The sequence below is a fragment of the Coenobita brevimanus genome, chromosome 42 (assembly GCF_032717465.1).
Source record: "Coenobita brevimanus isolate Jiangsu-jjx chromosome 42, ASM3271746v2, whole genome shotgun sequence".
Taxonomy (NCBI): Eukaryota; Metazoa; Arthropoda; class Malacostraca; order Decapoda; family Coenobitidae; genus Coenobita; species Coenobita brevimanus.
This window is the reverse complement of record NC_136995.1, coordinates 11,637,120-11,654,211: the sequence shown is the minus strand read 5'-3', so window position 1 is coordinate 11,654,211 and position 17,092 is coordinate 11,637,120. Positions and strand designations below refer to the sequence as shown.

At 47.6% G+C, this 17,092-nt stretch overlaps 1 protein-coding gene across 1 annotated transcript in view; it reads left to right on the top strand.

The window, feature by feature from the left end:
• Window positions 1–8,524: 8,524 nt before the first annotated feature.
• The window catches only part of LOC145397601 (uncharacterized), a 149,450-nt gene continuing 140,882 nt past the window's right edge, over window positions 8,525–17,092 (top strand). Inside the window, exon 1 of the mRNA XM_080270641.1 lies at window positions 8,525–8,576. Coding sequence (XP_080126767.1) covers window positions 8,526–8,576 — 51 coding nt within the window. The 5' untranslated portion in view covers window position 8,525. The remainder of the gene's footprint in view (window positions 8,577–17,092) is intronic.

Genomic DNA, 17,092 nt, shown 5'->3' with positions numbered 1-17,092 from the left:
TGTGGCGCGGAAAACCAGCCATCTACTCCCAAGGTCAAGGTCACACTGGGGGCTCAAACAAGGTCGGGTGGGGTCATAAACAGCCATACCTATGTTCGTGTTTGCTCTGTGTGTTGTGTGGGCAGATCACTGAATGGCCGTACATACTTATTCCTATCACACCCACATACTATACACACAGCACATCAACTCTGGAACTGTCTCCCTCTGTCTGTATTTCCTGCTTCCTATGATCTCCAGTCTTTCAAACGCAGTGTGTCCAGGCATCTCGAAATGATCGGATCTTGAATTTGGCTCTCTCTTGCATTTTGTTTTTCTCTTGGAAGGAACAGTTTTGCGGGCTCGTGGCCTTTGGTTCCTTCTTCCTCACATAAAAAAAAAAAAAGCATCCTGTATGGAACTCTGTATTGCATGACAGTACTTGGCAGGGGATTGTTAGGCTGGGTTTGCCACTGCTGAGGGCGCCATGCAGGGAGAGGAGATGCTGGGAAGGCTCTCATGCACTCCGCCTCTTTGCCATGATCTCTGGTTTTGTCATGCACTGCTGAGGTCTTTCCATGCGCCGTAATACACTCCGCTCCGTTGTCATGCACTGTACCCTCCGTTGTCATGCACCGTATCCCCCCTTTGTCAAGCACTGTACCCCCGTTGTCATGCACTGTACCCCCCCGTTGTCATGCACTGTACCCCCACCCCCGTTGTCATGCACTGTACCCCCACCCCCGTTGTCATGCACTGTACCCCCACCCCCGTTGTCATGCACTGTACCCCCCCCGTTGTCATGCACTGTACCCCCCCGTTGTCATGCACTGTACCCCCCCGTTGTCATGCACTGTACCCCCGTTGTCATGCACTGTACCCCCGTTGTCATGCACTGTACCCCCCCGTTGTCATGCACTGTACCCCCCCGTTGTCATGCACCGTACCCCCGTTGTCATGCACTGTACCCCCCCGTTGTCATGCACTGTACCCCCCCCCGTTGTCATGCACTGTACCCCCGTTGTCATGCACTGTACTCCCCCCCGTTGTCATGCATCGTACCCCCCCCGTTGTCATGCACCGTACCCTCGTTGTCATGCACTGCACCCCCCGTTGTCATGCACTGTACCCCCCCCGTTGTCATGCACTGTACCCCCGTTGTCATGCACTGAACCCCCCCGTTGTCATGCACTAGACCCCCCCCGGTCTCAGGCACTGTCCCCCCGTTGTCATGCACTGTACCCCCGTTGTCATGCACTGTACCCCCGTTGTCATGCTCTGTTCCCCGCCGTTGTCATGCACTGTACCCCCGTTGTCATGCACTGTACCCCTCGTTGTCATGCACTGCACTCCCCCGTTGTCATGCACTGTACCCCCCCGTTGTCATGCACTGTACCCCCGTTGTCATGCACTGTACCCCCCGTTGTCATGCACTGTACCCCCCGTTGTCATGCACTGTACCCCCTCCGTTGTCATGCAGTGTACCCCCCCGTTGTCATGCACTGTACCCCCACCCCCGTTGTCATGCACTGTACCCCCCCCCGTTGTCATGCACTGTACCCCCCCCGTTGTCATGCACTGTACCCCCACCCCGTTGTCATGCACTGTACCCCCCGTTGTCATGCACTGTTCCCCCCCGTTGTCATGCACTGTACCCACGTTGTCATGCTATGTACCCCCCCCCCGTTGTCATGCACTGTACCCCCCCCCCCGTTGTCATGCACTGTACCCACGTTGTCATGCACTGTAACCCCCCCCGTTGTCATGCACTGTACCCCCCCCCCGTTGTCATGCACTGTTCCGCAAGGCTGTGTAAATAACCACATAGTCAGTATTTATTTGCTAAGCTGGTTTATAAATGACCCTGACATTCTTATTCCCCTCAGCTTACAACTCTCCCACACTCGCTCACATTCTCTCTCTCTCTCTCTCTCCTATACTCCAGCACATAACAAGTCTCCATTCTACCCCTCGCTTTTTGTCTCCCTCTCTTTCCATCTCTATCTCACTTTCTCTCTCACATCCCCTCTTTCTTCTCTGACACAATCCTCTCTCTCTCTCTCTCTCTCTCTCTCTCTCTCTCACATCCCCTCTTTCTTCTCTTACACAATCCTCTCTCTCTCTCTCTCTCTCTCTCTCTCTCTCTTATCCCCTCTTTCTTCCCTTACACAATCCTCTCTCTCTCTCTCTCTCTCTCACTCTCTCTCTCTCTCTCTCTCTCTCTCTCACTCTCTCCCTGTCTTGTTGCTGAATGGGGTGTGGCACTCTTCTCTCCTACTCTCCCTTCTTTCCTCCTTCCCTCCACTCCCTCCCTCCTTCCCTCGTACCCTTCCCCACCCAGAACACGAAACGAAGGAGAGAAAGTGAAGGAAATGAAGGAGGGAGAGAAGGAGAGATTGAGGGAAAGGGAAATGAATCGTGTGCCTGGCAGAGAGGCAGCGCCAGACGAGGGAAGTGAGGGGAGGGAGGGAAGGAGAGAGAGGGGAGAGAGGGAGGGAAGGGTGGGTGGAGGGAGGGAGAGACAGCGAGGGAGGAGGGAGAGTAAACTAAAGACTAGTAGGAAGGGAGGGAGGGTGAAGGGAGTAAGGGGAGTTGTGGTGGGTATGAGAGAGAGAGAGAGAGAGAGAGAGAGAGAGAGAGAGAGAGAGGTGCAGGCATCTGAGAACATTATGAGACGAAACATATGCGAGACTGGGTAGTGAGAGAGAGAGAGAGAGAGAGAGAGAGAGAGAGAGAGAGAGAGAGAGAGAGAGAGAGAGAGAGAGAGAGAGAGAGAGAGCAGACAGGAAGGAGAGCCCAGGGTAGAGTGAGGGGAGCGTGAGAGAGAGAGAGGAGAGGAGGAGAGCAAGGGGAGAGATGAGGGAGGAGGGAGACAGCCGGGGTAGCGAGGGGAAAGGGAGAGGGGAGGAGGAGGAGGCAGGAGACAAACGGAGGGAGGGAATGAGGGGAGGAGTCCAGGGGATGAGACCGGCTGAGGGGAGAGCGAGATTGAGGGGAGAGGAGGGCAGGAGGGGGGGGGTCAGCCAGCGCCGCCCTTCCCTCAACTTCACAGCTCAGTCTCCCTTTAGCAGTGAGCGTGCCACGTCAGGTCTCTCTCTCTCTCACCCCTCCCTCTCTCCCCTCGCGTCCCTCCCCTCATATCGATCTTGGTATATGGTGGCATACCCCTCGTGCCCTCGTATGACCCCTCACCACCCCAGACCAGGTCACCGAGGGGTCAGGAGAGGGGAGAATGAGGTGTCTGAGGGGGACTTTTAGAGGGCCGAGTTTTAACACTAGACAGGGACCTCCAACACACTATACCACATGTTACCTACCCCGACCCCACCCTGGAGTGTGATGTCGTGTGGTGAGGTGTGGTGACAGTGAACTAGGGTGATGACCTGACCTCCTGTAGTGGTGATTCTGCTGACCTTGTGCTTCGATTATGCTTTACAGAACGTCCATGACCGCTTTTCTGCTTGCGTGTGCGTGCCATCGCTGTGTGTGTGTGTGTGTGTGTGTGTGTGTGTGTGTGTGTGTTATGTCAGTGCTTTGTGTGGTGATTCTGATCTTGTGATGCCTTTGTTCTGTGTGTGGTGATATGGTGATGATGATAAGGTATTTTTTGTGGCTGTGATGCTCTGTTATGCTTGTGTGGTGAAATGTGTGGTGATCCCTTTGATATGGTGAAGTTAGTGCTTGAGTGCTTGTATTGTGACGAGCGATACTTGAGTGATTGTTAGTATTTGAGTGATTGTTAGTGCTTGAGTGATTGTATAGTGCTTGAGTGATTGTATAGTGCTTGAGTGATTGTTGGTGCTTGAGTGATTGTTAGTGCTTGAGTGCTAGTATTGTGACGAGCGATACTTGAGTGATTGTTAGTGCTTGAGTGATTGTTAGTGCTTGAGTGATTGTTAGTGCTTGAGTGATTGTTAGTGAGTGATTGTTAGTGCTTGAGTGCTACTATTGTGACGAGCGATACTTGAGTGATTGTTAGTGCTTGAGTGATTGTTAGCGAGTGATTGTTAGTGCTTGAGTGATTGTTAGTGCTTGAGTGATTGTTGGTGCTTGAGTGATTGTTAGCGAGTGATTGTTAGTGCTTGAGTGATTGTATAGTGCTTGAGTGATTGCAAAGTGCTTGAGTGATTGTTAGTGCTTGAGTGATTGTTAGTGCTTGAGTGATTGTTAGTGCTTGAGTGATTGTTAGTGCTTGCGTGATTGTTAGTGCTTGAGTGATTGTATAATGCTTGAGTGATTGTATAGTTCTTGAGTGATTGTATAATGCTTGAGTGATTGTTAGTGCTTGAGTGATTGTATAATGCTTGAGTGATTGTATAGTTCTTGAGTGATTGTATGATGCTTGAGTGATTGTTAGTGCTTGAGTGATTGTTAGTGCTTGAGTGATTGTTAATGAGTGATTGTTAGTGCTTGAGTGATTGTATAGAGCTTGAGTGATTGTATAGTGCTTGAGTGATTGTTAGTGCTTGAGTGATTGTATAATGCTTGAGTGATTGTATAGTGTTTGAGTGATTGTTAGTGCTTGAGTGATTGTTAGTGCTTGAGTGATTGTATAATGCTTGAGTGATTGTATAGTGCTTGAGTGATTGTATAGTGCTTGAGTGACTGTTAGTGCTTGAGTGACTTAGTGCTTGAGTGACTGTTGGTGCTTGAGTGATTGTTAGTGCTTGAGTGATTGTTAGTGCTTGAGTGATTGTTAGTGCTTGAGTGATTGTTAGTGCTTGAGTGATTGTTAGTGAGTGATTGTTAGTGCTTGAGTGATTGTTAGTGCTTGAGTGATTGTATAGTACTTGAGTGATTGTATAGTGCTTGAGTGATTGTTAGTGCTTGAGTGATTGTTAGTGCTTGAGTGATTGTATAGTGCTTGAGTGATTGTATAGTACTTGAGTGATTGTTAGTGCTTGAGTGATTGTATAGTGCTTGAGTGATTGTATAGTGCTTGAGTGATTGTTAGTGCTTGAGTGACTGTATAGTGCTTGAGTGATTGTTAGTGCTTGAGTGATTGTTGGTGCTTGAGTGATTGTTAGTGCTTGAGTGATTGTTGGTGCTTGAGTGATTGTTAGTGCTTGAGTGATTGTTGGTGCTTGAGTGACTGTATAGTGCTTGAGTGATTGTATAGTGCTTGAGTGATTGTATAGTGCTTGAGTGACTGTATAGTGCTTGAGTGACTGTATAGTGCTTGAGTGATTGTCTTGCCAAATCCATCCCATCTTGAACTATTAACATCGCTACCACAACTACCACATCCCAACCACAACTACCACCATCCCACCCTGAACTATTACCATCCCAACCACAACTACCACCATCCCAACCACAACTACCACCACTACCACAACTACCACCATCCCAACCACAACTAACATCACAACCACAACCATCATCATCACAAACAGCTTCAGCCTTACTACCACCATTCCTACCATACCTACCATCACAACTACCACCACTACCACAACTACCACCATTCCTACCATACCTACCATCACAACTACCACCACTACCACAACTACCATCATTCCTACCATACCTACCATCACAACTATCACCACTACCACAACTACCACCATTCCTACCATACCTACCATCACAACTACCACCACTACCACAACTACCATCATTCCTACCATACCTACCATCACAACTACCACCACTACCACAACTACCATCATTCCTACCATACCTACCATCACAAGTATCACCACTACCACAACTACCACCATTCCTACCATACCTACCATCATAACTACCACCACTACCACAACTACCACCAATCCTACCATACCTACCATCACAACTGTCACCACTACCACAACTACCACCATTCCTACCATACCTACCATCACAACTACCATCACTACCACAACTACCATTTTAACTACAACCATCCTGGCACCACTACCACAATCTCCAGCACCCTACCACCATCCTACCACAACTACCACCACCACAATCAGTCATCATTCACAACTACCATCACATCTACAACCACTACTGTCCCACCACCACTACCACAATCCTGCTACCACATGGGCCACCAGCCTACCGCAATTACTACGCCCTCAACCACAACTACCACCATCCTGCCCTAAGCGTTCCACCACAAGTACCACCATCACTACCACAATTACCACCATCAACCACCATTACCATAATCCCTACCACAGTTGCCACCACAACTACCACCACTGCCACAACTACCACCATTCTACCCCAATTGCCGCTACTGCCAAAACTACCACCACTCTACCACAACTACCACCATTCAACCACAATTACCACTACCACCACCACCACAACTACCACCATCCTACCAAAACCACCACAACTAACATCATCCTACCAAAACTACCACCATCCCTACCAAAGCTACCGCCCCCCTACCACAACTACCACCATCCTACCAAAACCACCACAACTACCACCATCCTACCAAAACCACCACAACTATCACCATCCTACCACAACTACCACCATCCCTACCACAACTACCACAACTACACAACTACTACCATCCTACCACAACTACACCATCCTACCAAAACCACCACAACTATCACCATCCTACCAAAGTTACCAGATATCATCATCCCTACCACAACAACCACAACTACCACCATCCCACCAAAATTACCACAGATACCATCATCCCTACCACAACAACCACAACTACCACCATTCCTACCACAACTACTACCATTCTACCACAACTACCACCATCCCTACCACAACTACCACCATCCTACCACAACTACCACCATCCCTACCAAAACTACCACGCCTACCACCATCCCTACCAAAACTACCACAACTACCACCATCTCTACCGCAACTACCACCATCCTACCACAACTACCACCATCCCTACCGCAACAACCACCCGTGAAGGGAGAGTCTGCAACCCCACCCTAACAATATTAAACAAACACTTTACCAGCCACTACAAACTTATGTAAGTGGCCTGTTAAGTGACACGCAGGAGGGACTGGGTGATAAGTGAGGCGGCTGGGGTAAACTTAGGTGGCTTTACAAGTAACTGAAGTGCTGAAGTGTAAAGTGACTGGATATAAGTGAACGACATTGAACTGATGTGGACTAGACTGATATTGGTTGATTATAAGTGCTTAAGTAACTGGATTTAAGTGAAAAAGTGACTAAATTTAAGTGTAAAGTGGCCGAGATACTTGTGACGATTTCTAAGTTGACTGGGAGTACTTAAGTGTTGAAAAGTAACCCTTAAGTTGAAGAATCATTGTGACTTGCCACTTAAGCGAGTTGTGGTGAAAAGTGGGGGAGGGATGAGCTTACGAGAGAGAGAGAGAGAGAGAGAGAGAGAGAGAGAGAGAGAGAGAGAGAGAGAGAGACTGAACCTATCTTCCCTTACAGAACTTAAATAAGTATAAGTAACGTTTTGTTGACGTGGGTGAGGCCGAGAGGAGAGAGAGAAAAGTGGCTGAGCAGCGTAGCAGAGACCGCTAAACTGAGCACTTAGCACATTATTTTTCCAGCACTCTGTTCTTAGCACACTTCGCTACTCTTAGCACATCGCTACATTTCAGCGCAGTAGGTTCCATTCAAGCACACTTAGCTACATTTCATCGCAGTTAGCTACTTTCTAGCACACTTCGCTACACTTTAGCATTACTACTACTACTACTACTACTCAAACTACCTATCACTGCCTCTGTCTACCTACCACTACTACCAACATTACCAGCCTTCACTGGCCTTCAACCACAACTACCAACATTTCTACTAAACTACCAACATTCCCACCACAACTATATACCACCACCACTATCTATAAGGGCCAAACCTACCAACATTCCTACCCCGACTACCACAATTCCCAAAAAGCAACCACCACAACTACCAGCCCTTTACCACAGCACCTACCACCATTATTACCACAACTACCACCATCCTGAGAGTTAACGGTTTCTATTTCGCTACCAACATTCTCTATCTACCACAACTACCAATATTATTATCACAACTACCAACATTCTCCACGCTATCAGTCACCTCTTAACTACCAACATTCTCTGCAAACCACAACTACCAACATCCCTACCACAGTCGATCCCAGCCATCAACCACAACTACCACTATCTACCACCATCGTCTTGTCTAACCACCACCACCACCACACCATGACCGACCAGCATTCCCCAACTACCAACATTCGGCCACTACCACAATTACCACAATCCTTAGAACGCCAGGCCTGCAAAAGCGATTAACTGTCGGAGCTACCACAACTACCAACATCACTAACTACCACAATTGCCACCACAACCACCACACCAAAATTACAACTACCACCACTAAAACCACCATTAATAAGACCACTACTACCACAATCACCACACCAAAACTACCACAACTATCACCATCATCACACCACCTAGCACTCTCTGTACCACCGTAACCACAACTACCACCACCACCCTCTCTCAGCCACCACTACCACACCCACAACTACAACTAACGCGACTGCCACTGCCACCACAACTACCACCACTGCCACCATAGCTACCACAATCATGAGTCCGTCGCAAACCAAGCAATCTGACAACAAGGAGGTCCGCAGAAAGGTGAGTGTTTACAAATGATCGTACGTGTTAGTGTGAAAATTAACGTACACTGTTTTTCAATTTGCCGCCATTTCCCTATCGTATCCTCCATTTTCACATATTTCGTATCGTATTTTGCTATCGTAGTGGCTGAGGAATTTACTGTACACTTATTTGCTTCTGATTTTAGCCAATTTTTAATCGTATTTTTCCAACTTAAGGTATTTTTGTAATCGTATCCACTCACTTGATGTAGTGCTGCCTACTGTACTTCTTCCTTAGCCTTTATCATTCTTTTTCTGTGCCTGCCCTCCTCTCTTCCTATTTCTCCCATCTTTCCTGTCACTTCTTATTGCTTTTCTTTCCTTTACAGGTGGCTTTACATTGAGTGGCAAGCCAAATGGTTTCCTGTAAGCCAAGAAACCATTTACAAAGCTGGGTGGTAACCATATAACCAAACCATACGTGCTCCCTACGTGTCAACAAGTGGGTTGGTGGAGGGTTAGTGCCCCTCCCCGTAAAACAAATAACTCAAAGTCAAACGGCCACCCCTTACGGGATTATGGCGTCTGGCGATAGGGAGATAAGACAGATTTTGCCATCTTTGTTATCGACTCGTTTTATGTTTTGTTTTATTTTGTTTTCATGGTCGTTGCCTTGTGTCGGTAGTTTTACTTTTTCGTTCTTATTTTTTCATGGTTTTTTCTGAAATTTCTTCCCCTCCCTCTTGCTCTTGTTTTTGTTGCTCTTCCGGAATTTGGATTGACTCTCTCTCTCTCTCTCTCTCTCTCTCCATTCTTTCAAACCTTCATCCTCCCCTTTTGTTTCCCCCTCATTTTAATCCATTCCCTCCCTTTACTAATCTCTCTCTCTCTCTCTCTCTCTCCCTCTCTCTTTTTCTACTGCCCTCCTACTTTTCTCTCTCTCTATCTTCCTCTTTCTCCCACTTATCTTACTCTTTTATCTCCCTATCTTACCCCCTACCTTCCTCCCCAACTCCCTCCCTTTCTCCCTTCCTCCCCAACTCCCTCCCTTTCTCCCTTCCTCCCCAGCTCGCTCCCTTTCTCCCTTCCTCCCCAACTCCCTCCCTTTCTCCCTTCCTCCCCAACTCTTTCCCTTCCTCCCTAACTCCCTCCCTTTCTCTCCAACCTCCCTACCTCTCTGCCTTTCTCCCTAACTCCCTCCCTTCCTCCCTTTCTCTCCATCCTCCCTACCTCCCTGCCCTCTGTCGGCCGTACCTAAACAGTGTCCAGCAAAAGTATGGTTTTAGTGGCCATCTGGGGCTTCGTGTGCACCATCTGTCCCCCCCCCCCGGCCAGTTGGTAGACAACATGGCGAGGCACGGAGGCAGGCAGGGGTAGGCAGGACAGGAGTGAAGTGGTAAGCAGAGATGGTTGCAGGAACGAGGGGGCTTAGTGATATGTAGGTAGGTAGGTACGTACGTAAGTAGGTAGGTAGGTAGGTATGTTTGTAGGTACGTAGGGAGGGAGGGAGGAAGGGATGGAGGAGGTACTTAGACAGGTACGGAAAGGACAGGCAGGTAGATACGTAGGTAGGTAGGTAAGTACGTAAGCAGGCTGGCAGGTAGGTAGGTAGGTAGGTAGGTAAGCAGGTAGGTAGGTAGGCAGGGAAGGGTTACGTAGGTAGAGGGTAAGGGAGTAGGTATGAATGACATTAAAAAAAACAAACGGGTAGGCGTCGATGGCCACCCTAAACGAACCAGGCTCTGTCGGTGATCGGAAGCGAGTGTCGGTATGAGGTCCCTGGCGTCTGGCGGCCCCGAAGCACACCACCCCACCCAAGAACCATGCCTCGGGGTCAATAACCTTCCGATCCTTTGCATTTCACGCCAGCCTAGTCGTGATTTTAGCGCTTTTCGTATATTTTGCACCTGATGACCTTTGACCCGTGACCTAGCGGATATAGGTCATGTACGTACGATGCACACTTGTACTCCTGAACGTCTGTAAGTATGCAAAGTTTCATTCGATAACTAGAAGACTTGAAATTAGCAAAATGGGTCATCCAATGTACAAATTATACATGGCACTCGATCGGAAGTGAGTTTCTACACTAAAAGTAATTATGACATAGAGGTGCTCCAGTGCAACAATCCACCCAAGAATCATGGCCCTGACTTAATAATCTTCGGAGCCTTAGCATTTCGCGTGAGAATAGTCGTGATTTTAGCTATTTTCGCCGTTTTTATTTGAATACTTAGTGTGACTGGTAAAATATATGGTAGAATACTCATTGATAGGGTTAGGCATATGACAGAGGAGCTGGTTGGAGAAGAACAAGGGGGATTTAGGAAGGGAAAAGGGTGTGTAGATCAGAGATTTGTTCTAAGATGTTTAGTGGAGAAGTATCTAGAGAAGGGAAGGAAAGTGTATGCTGCCTTCATGGACTTGGAGAAAGCTTATGACAGAATAGATAGGCAAGGTATGTGGAAGGTATTAAGAATATATGGAGTGGAGGGGAAATTGTTGAGTGCTGTGAAGAGTATGTACGAGGGAGCTAGGGCTACGGTGCGAATGGATGGTGAGCTGAGTGAGTTCTTTGATCTCAATGTGGGACTGAAACAGGGTTGTGTGATGTCTCCATGGCTGTTTAATATATATATGGATGGGGTTGTAAAGGAGGTGCAGGGTAGGGCAGTGGATGTGGGGGTGGCTCTAATGAATGAGGGTGAGATTTGGAAGCTTCCGGTGTTGCTGTTTGCTGATGATACAGTGCTGTTGAGTGAAGATGAATGGGAGTTGCAAGGTTTGGTGAATGAATTTGGGACAGTGTGTAGGAGGAGGAAGCTGAAAGTTAATGTAAACAAAAGTAAAGTTGTGGTGTTTGAGAGGAATGAAGTCACAGAGTGTGCAGTGAGGTTGGATGGTGAGGATATGGAGAATGTGAGTGCATTCAAGTACTTGGGTGGTGTGATGAGTAAGGATGGAACTTTGGGGGATGAAGTGCGTGAAAGGGTACAGCAGGGAAGGAAGGTTGTTGGTACACTGAAAGCAGTGATGAGAAATAGGGAGGTGAGTATGGATGTTAAGAAGTCACTGCATGATAGTATTGTGATCCCTACCCTGACGTATGGAAGCGAGGTGTGGACCTTACAAGAGGGGAACAAGTCAAGAGTGAGAGCAGTGGAAATGAGTTACTTGAGAGGAGCATGTGGAGTGACGTGGAGGGACAGGTTGACGAATGAAGAAGTGAAGGAACGTTGTGGGGTGGATGTGGATGTGGTTGAGAAGGTTAGGAGAAATACACTGAGGTGGTTTAGACATGTGGAGAGAATGGAGAATGAAAGACTGACTAAGAGGGTGTATGTGGGTGAGGTGGGGGGAGGGAGATGGAGAGGTAGACCGAGGATGAGGTGGAGGGATGGAGTTGAGAGGTCTATGAGGGAGGGGGGGTGAGCTGGGGGGAGGGTAGTCAAATGGTGGGTGACAGAGCGACTTGGAGGCGTTTTGTCTGCGGCCACCCTTTGCGGGATTAGGGCGTCGGGCTATAGATAGATAGATTCGCCGTTTTCGCATTCGTTGACCTTTGACCCCTGACCTGGCCATGCACAAAGGTGTACTATAGAAAGTTGTACATGTGCCTGCCACACTTACACAAGAAAGAGCAAAAGAAAGTAACCAGGCAAGAAAATGTGACTAATATTAAGGTCACACACACACACACACACACACACACACACACACACACACACACACACACACACACACACACACACACACAGCGTAACACTCGCTGTCGCTCGCCGAGTGTACGTCTACTATAATAATGTACTTCATAATTCACTGAGAGAGAGAGAGAGAGAGAGAGAGAGAGAGAGAGAGAGAGAGAGAGAGAGGAAAAATACTCAAAAAAATGTTTCTGGATGGAGGGAGAGAGAATTTTCTAGGAGAGAGAAAATTTGATGGGATGAAAATGAGAGTAGAGAAGGGAGGGAGGGAGGGAGGGAAGGAGGAGGGGAGGGAGGAAGGGAGGGAGAGAGGAGGGGAGGGAAGAAAGGGGAGGAGAAAGATTGGAGGAGATAAAGTGGGAAGGAGGGATGAAGGGAGGGAGGGAGGGAGATGAGGAGAAACAGGGAGGAAGAAAAGGGGAGGAGGGAGGAAGTGAGGGAGAGAGGAGGAGGGACTGAGGGAGTGGGAGGGGAGCCTGAAGATGGGAAGGAGGGAGGGAGGGAGGGAGGGAGGGTAAGAAGGAAATTGAAGGAGGAATGGAGGGAGGAAGAGAGGAAAGAAGGAGAGGGGAGAGGAAAGTGAATGAGGAAAGAGAGAGAGAGAGAGAGAGAGATTAACATATGATTGTGGGGTACAGAATGAGAGGGAAGCCTGGGGAGGGGGAAGGGAGGGAAGGGAGGGAGGGAGAGAGGGAAGGGATTAGTGAGTGAATCAGGGAAGGAGGGAGGGAGAAGGAGGAGGGGTGGGAAGGGAGGGAAAATGAAGGAGGGGAGAAAGAAAGAAGGGAAGGGTGAGGGAAGGGGAGAGAGGAAAGAAGAGTAGGGAAGAGGAATGTTGTAGGCGAGAGAGAGAGAGAGAGAGAGAGAGAGAGAGGGGGGGGAAGGGTGTATACTGAATGAATGAATGGATTAAGAGATGAATGGAGAGAGAGAGAGAGAGAGAGAGAGAGAGAGAGAGAGAAGAGAGAGGAATCTGATTATGTTCCCACGAAGCTTAGCTGGTCAGTTTGTCCGTATGTCTGTGAATAATGAGATTGTGTGTGTGTGTGTGTGTGTGTGTGTGTGTGTGTGTGTGTGTGTGTGTGTGTGTGTGTGTGTGTGTGTGTGTGTGTGTGTGTGTGTGTGTGTGGTGTGTGCATTTATTTTTGAGAGAAGTAAAGTGAGAAGTAGTAGTAGTAGTAGTAATAGTAATAGTTGTAGCAGTAGTAGTAGTAGTAGCTGATCCCGTAACACATCTCTCTTAGCGATTCATTCAGCTTATTACACCTCATCATCCACATGTTTGTCAGTGATGGTATTGCTTAGCTCTGGTGTCTCTAGCCGTTCAATCCCGTCGACCACATGTAAGCAACTTTTTTGTGGGGGGGGGATACTACAAATACAGAAGAATACATACCCCCTGTACGGAACTGGTGTCCTTTTATGGTTGTCAGCGCCTTAATTTCGGATCAGTGTCCTCCCCACGGCGAAACGCGGGGAAATGTGAGAATTGGCTTCTGGGTGGACGCCGCATTTGCTTCACGACGGGTGTACAGCTCCACCACGCGAAGGCTCCTCATCTGCTCCTGTTGGTGATATAAACTGTTGATGTAAAAGCGACATAAATAACGACATAAGTAACATCAATAACGACATAAATAACAAATAATGACAAATAACATAAATACCGACATAAATGACATAAATAACATAAATAACAAATAACGACACAAGTAACATAACGACATAAAACATAAATAACACAAATACCATAAATAACGACATAAATAACAAATAACGACATAAATAACATAAAGACATAACATAAATAACAAAAAGACACAACATAAATAACGACATATACAACACACAAATGTTAACTTGGAATACATAAAATAAATCGCCAAGGAAGAGGCGTCACGAACCCTCCTCCACCACATACAATACTGGCTTATGTTTGTTTATGAAGCTCGTGTGTTAGATGAAGGCTGCAGCTGCTGTTGTAATGCTAGAGTTGGAACGTGAGAGGCTGGGAAAGGCGAAGAAACGTTTGTGGATGCAACATGAGGAGCTGAGAAGGGTGAAAAAACGTTTGTCGAGGGAACGTGAGAGGCTGGGAACGGCGAAGAAACGTTTGTAGAGGGAACGGCGATGAAACGTTTGTAGAGGGACCGTGAGAGGCTGGGAAAGGCGAAGAAACGTTTGTGGATGCAACATGAGGAGCTGAGAAGGGTGAAAAAACGTTTGTCGAGGGAACGTGAGAGGCTGGGAACGGCAAGAAACGTTTGTAGATGGGCTGGGAAAGGAGAAAAATATTTGTGGTGGGAACGTGAGAGGCTGGGAACGGCAGAGAAACGTTTGTAGATGCAACATGAGGAGCTGAGAAGGGTGAAAAAACGTTTGTCGAGGGAACGTGAGAGCCTGGGAACGGCGAAGAAACGTTTGTAGAGGGAACGGCGAAGAAACGTTTGTAAAGGGAACGTGAGAGGCTGGGAAAGGCGAAGAAACGTTTGTAGATGCAACATGAGGGGCTGGGAAGGGTGAAAAAACGTTTGTGGAGGGAACGTGAGAGGCTGGGAACGGTGAAGAAACGTTTGAGGGGACAACATCAGAACCTGGGAACTCTGAAAAACGTTTAAGGAAGCAACCTGAGAGATCGAAAAGGGTGAAAAACGTTTGTGGAGGCTAGGAAGAATGAAGAAACGTTTGAGGAAGCACTGCAAGAGGCTAGGGTGAAGAAACGTTTGAGGGAGCAATGTATGAGGCTAGGGAGGGTGAAGAAACGTTTGTGGGAGCAATGTATGAGGCTAGGGAGGGTGAAGAAACGTTTGTGGGAGCAATGTATGAGGCTAGGGAGGGTGAAGAAACGTTTGAGGGAGCAATGTATGAGGCTAGGGAGGGTGAAGAAACGTTTGTGGGAGCAATGTAAGAGGCTAGGGAGGCGAAGAAACGTTTGTGGGAGCCAGACAGATAGTATTTCGTGATTTGATGCAGTTCATGTGTTTCACTGGCCAGAAAGGTGGAAGGCAAAGTCTGATGAAGCCTTAGTCCACTCTCATTTCCAAGGGTTTACCTGTGTATCAAGCCCACAGGTGTGCACGGGCGACTCTTGTTTACTTTCCTGCTGTTGTCTTTTTAGTGATGCCGAGGACTATTGCGATCGAGTCTGTTTCTGTAATATTCGTAAAATCTCATTAACGTCTGATCTTACTTGCGCTGTTTCGATTTTGGCGCTGTGGTTTTTGCACACTCTCTATACTTGCTTTTGGTGTTGGGAGAAATATTTATGTTGAAGCTCCATAATATCAGAAATTTAACATCTTTGCAGGGTGTACTGCCCTTGCTCTGCGCCACTCACTACTATGGCAGTCTGTCTCGCCCACGCTTCTCCATCTACCCAGCCTCTTTTCTATTCCACGCTTACGCCCAAGAAAATAATCACGCCATTAACTCCAGCAACAATCATACAATTCCCATCAATATTAGCAACGCCAGAGACAGTTTAAGTGATCAAGTCGATTTCTAAGACTATTTAGATATATATATGCTTCTAGAGGTGTACCCGCGTCAGTACACCTTCAGACGACTAAAAACCATAATCTTTCAGTCCTCACATACCATAAATCTTACTACTGACCATACCAAATACAGGCTGATAGCTTTGAAATGGGCGATTCTGTGGACCGGTCGCTTTGGTACTGGCCTTGTGTGTGTGTGTGTGTGTGTGTGTGTGTGTGTGTGTGTGTGTGTGTGTGTGTGTGTGTGTGTGTGTGTGTGTGTGTGTGTGTGTGTGTGTGTGTGTGTGTGTGAGAAGCTTTTTAACGTAGCGTAGAGCCCCATGTGGACGCTCCCACTCCGTCATCATCTGTTTGACCGTCTGTCTGTCCTCTCCTCTTCACCACTGTCACCACCACCACCATCTGTTTCACCATCTGTCTTCTCTTCACCACTGTCACCACCACCATCTGTTTCACCATCTGTCCTCTCCTCTTCACCACTGGCACCACCACCATCTGTCCTCTCCTCTTCATCACTATCACTACCACCATCTTGTGTTTCACCATCTGTCCTCTCCTCTTCACCACTGTCACCACCACCACCATCTGTTTCACCATCCGTCCTCTCCTCTTCACCACTGTCACTACCACCATCTTGTGTTTCACCATCTGTCCTCTCTTCTTCACCACCGTCACCACCACCACCATCTGTTTCACCACCTGTCCTCTCCTCTTCACCACCGTCACCACCACCATCTTCCGTTTCTTCGCCTGAGCCTTGTCCTGCCTTCTGTCTAACCTTCCCACGAAATTCTCCTATTCGGAAACCTCATCTCCCAGGGACGCTGTTGAAGTGAATGAAAATCTCGAGTGGAAATGATCGGACGGGGGAGGGGAAGTGAGAGGATGGGAAGAATTTCGTAAAGGGGACACTGGCTGAACATGTGTTATATGTGTAAATTTAAGCTGTTCATTTTGCAGGTGTTAAAAAGCCTTGTATTCCTTGGGGGGTTAAGGAAGCTCCCTAACACCTCTTCCTTGGCGATTTATTTTTGGATAGGTTTGGCTAATATCGTTCTGTGCGCTGTTTATGCTAAGCGTGGAGATATTAGAATGATTTAAAGTAACACTAAACAGGACGGTAAGGTGAATGATGCATAATAAATCGCTTAGGAAAAGGTGTTAGGGAGCTTCATCAAAAGACGGGAATTCGGACCTTAATCATTCCTACAAAGAGAAAGAGAGAGAGAGAGAGAGAGAGAGAGAGAGAGAGAGAGAGAGAGAGAGAGAGAGAGAGAGAGAGAGAGGTAATTACTTAAAAGGAAGAATTAGTGAGGAAATAAGATTAGCTCATATTCTCTCTCTCTCTCTCT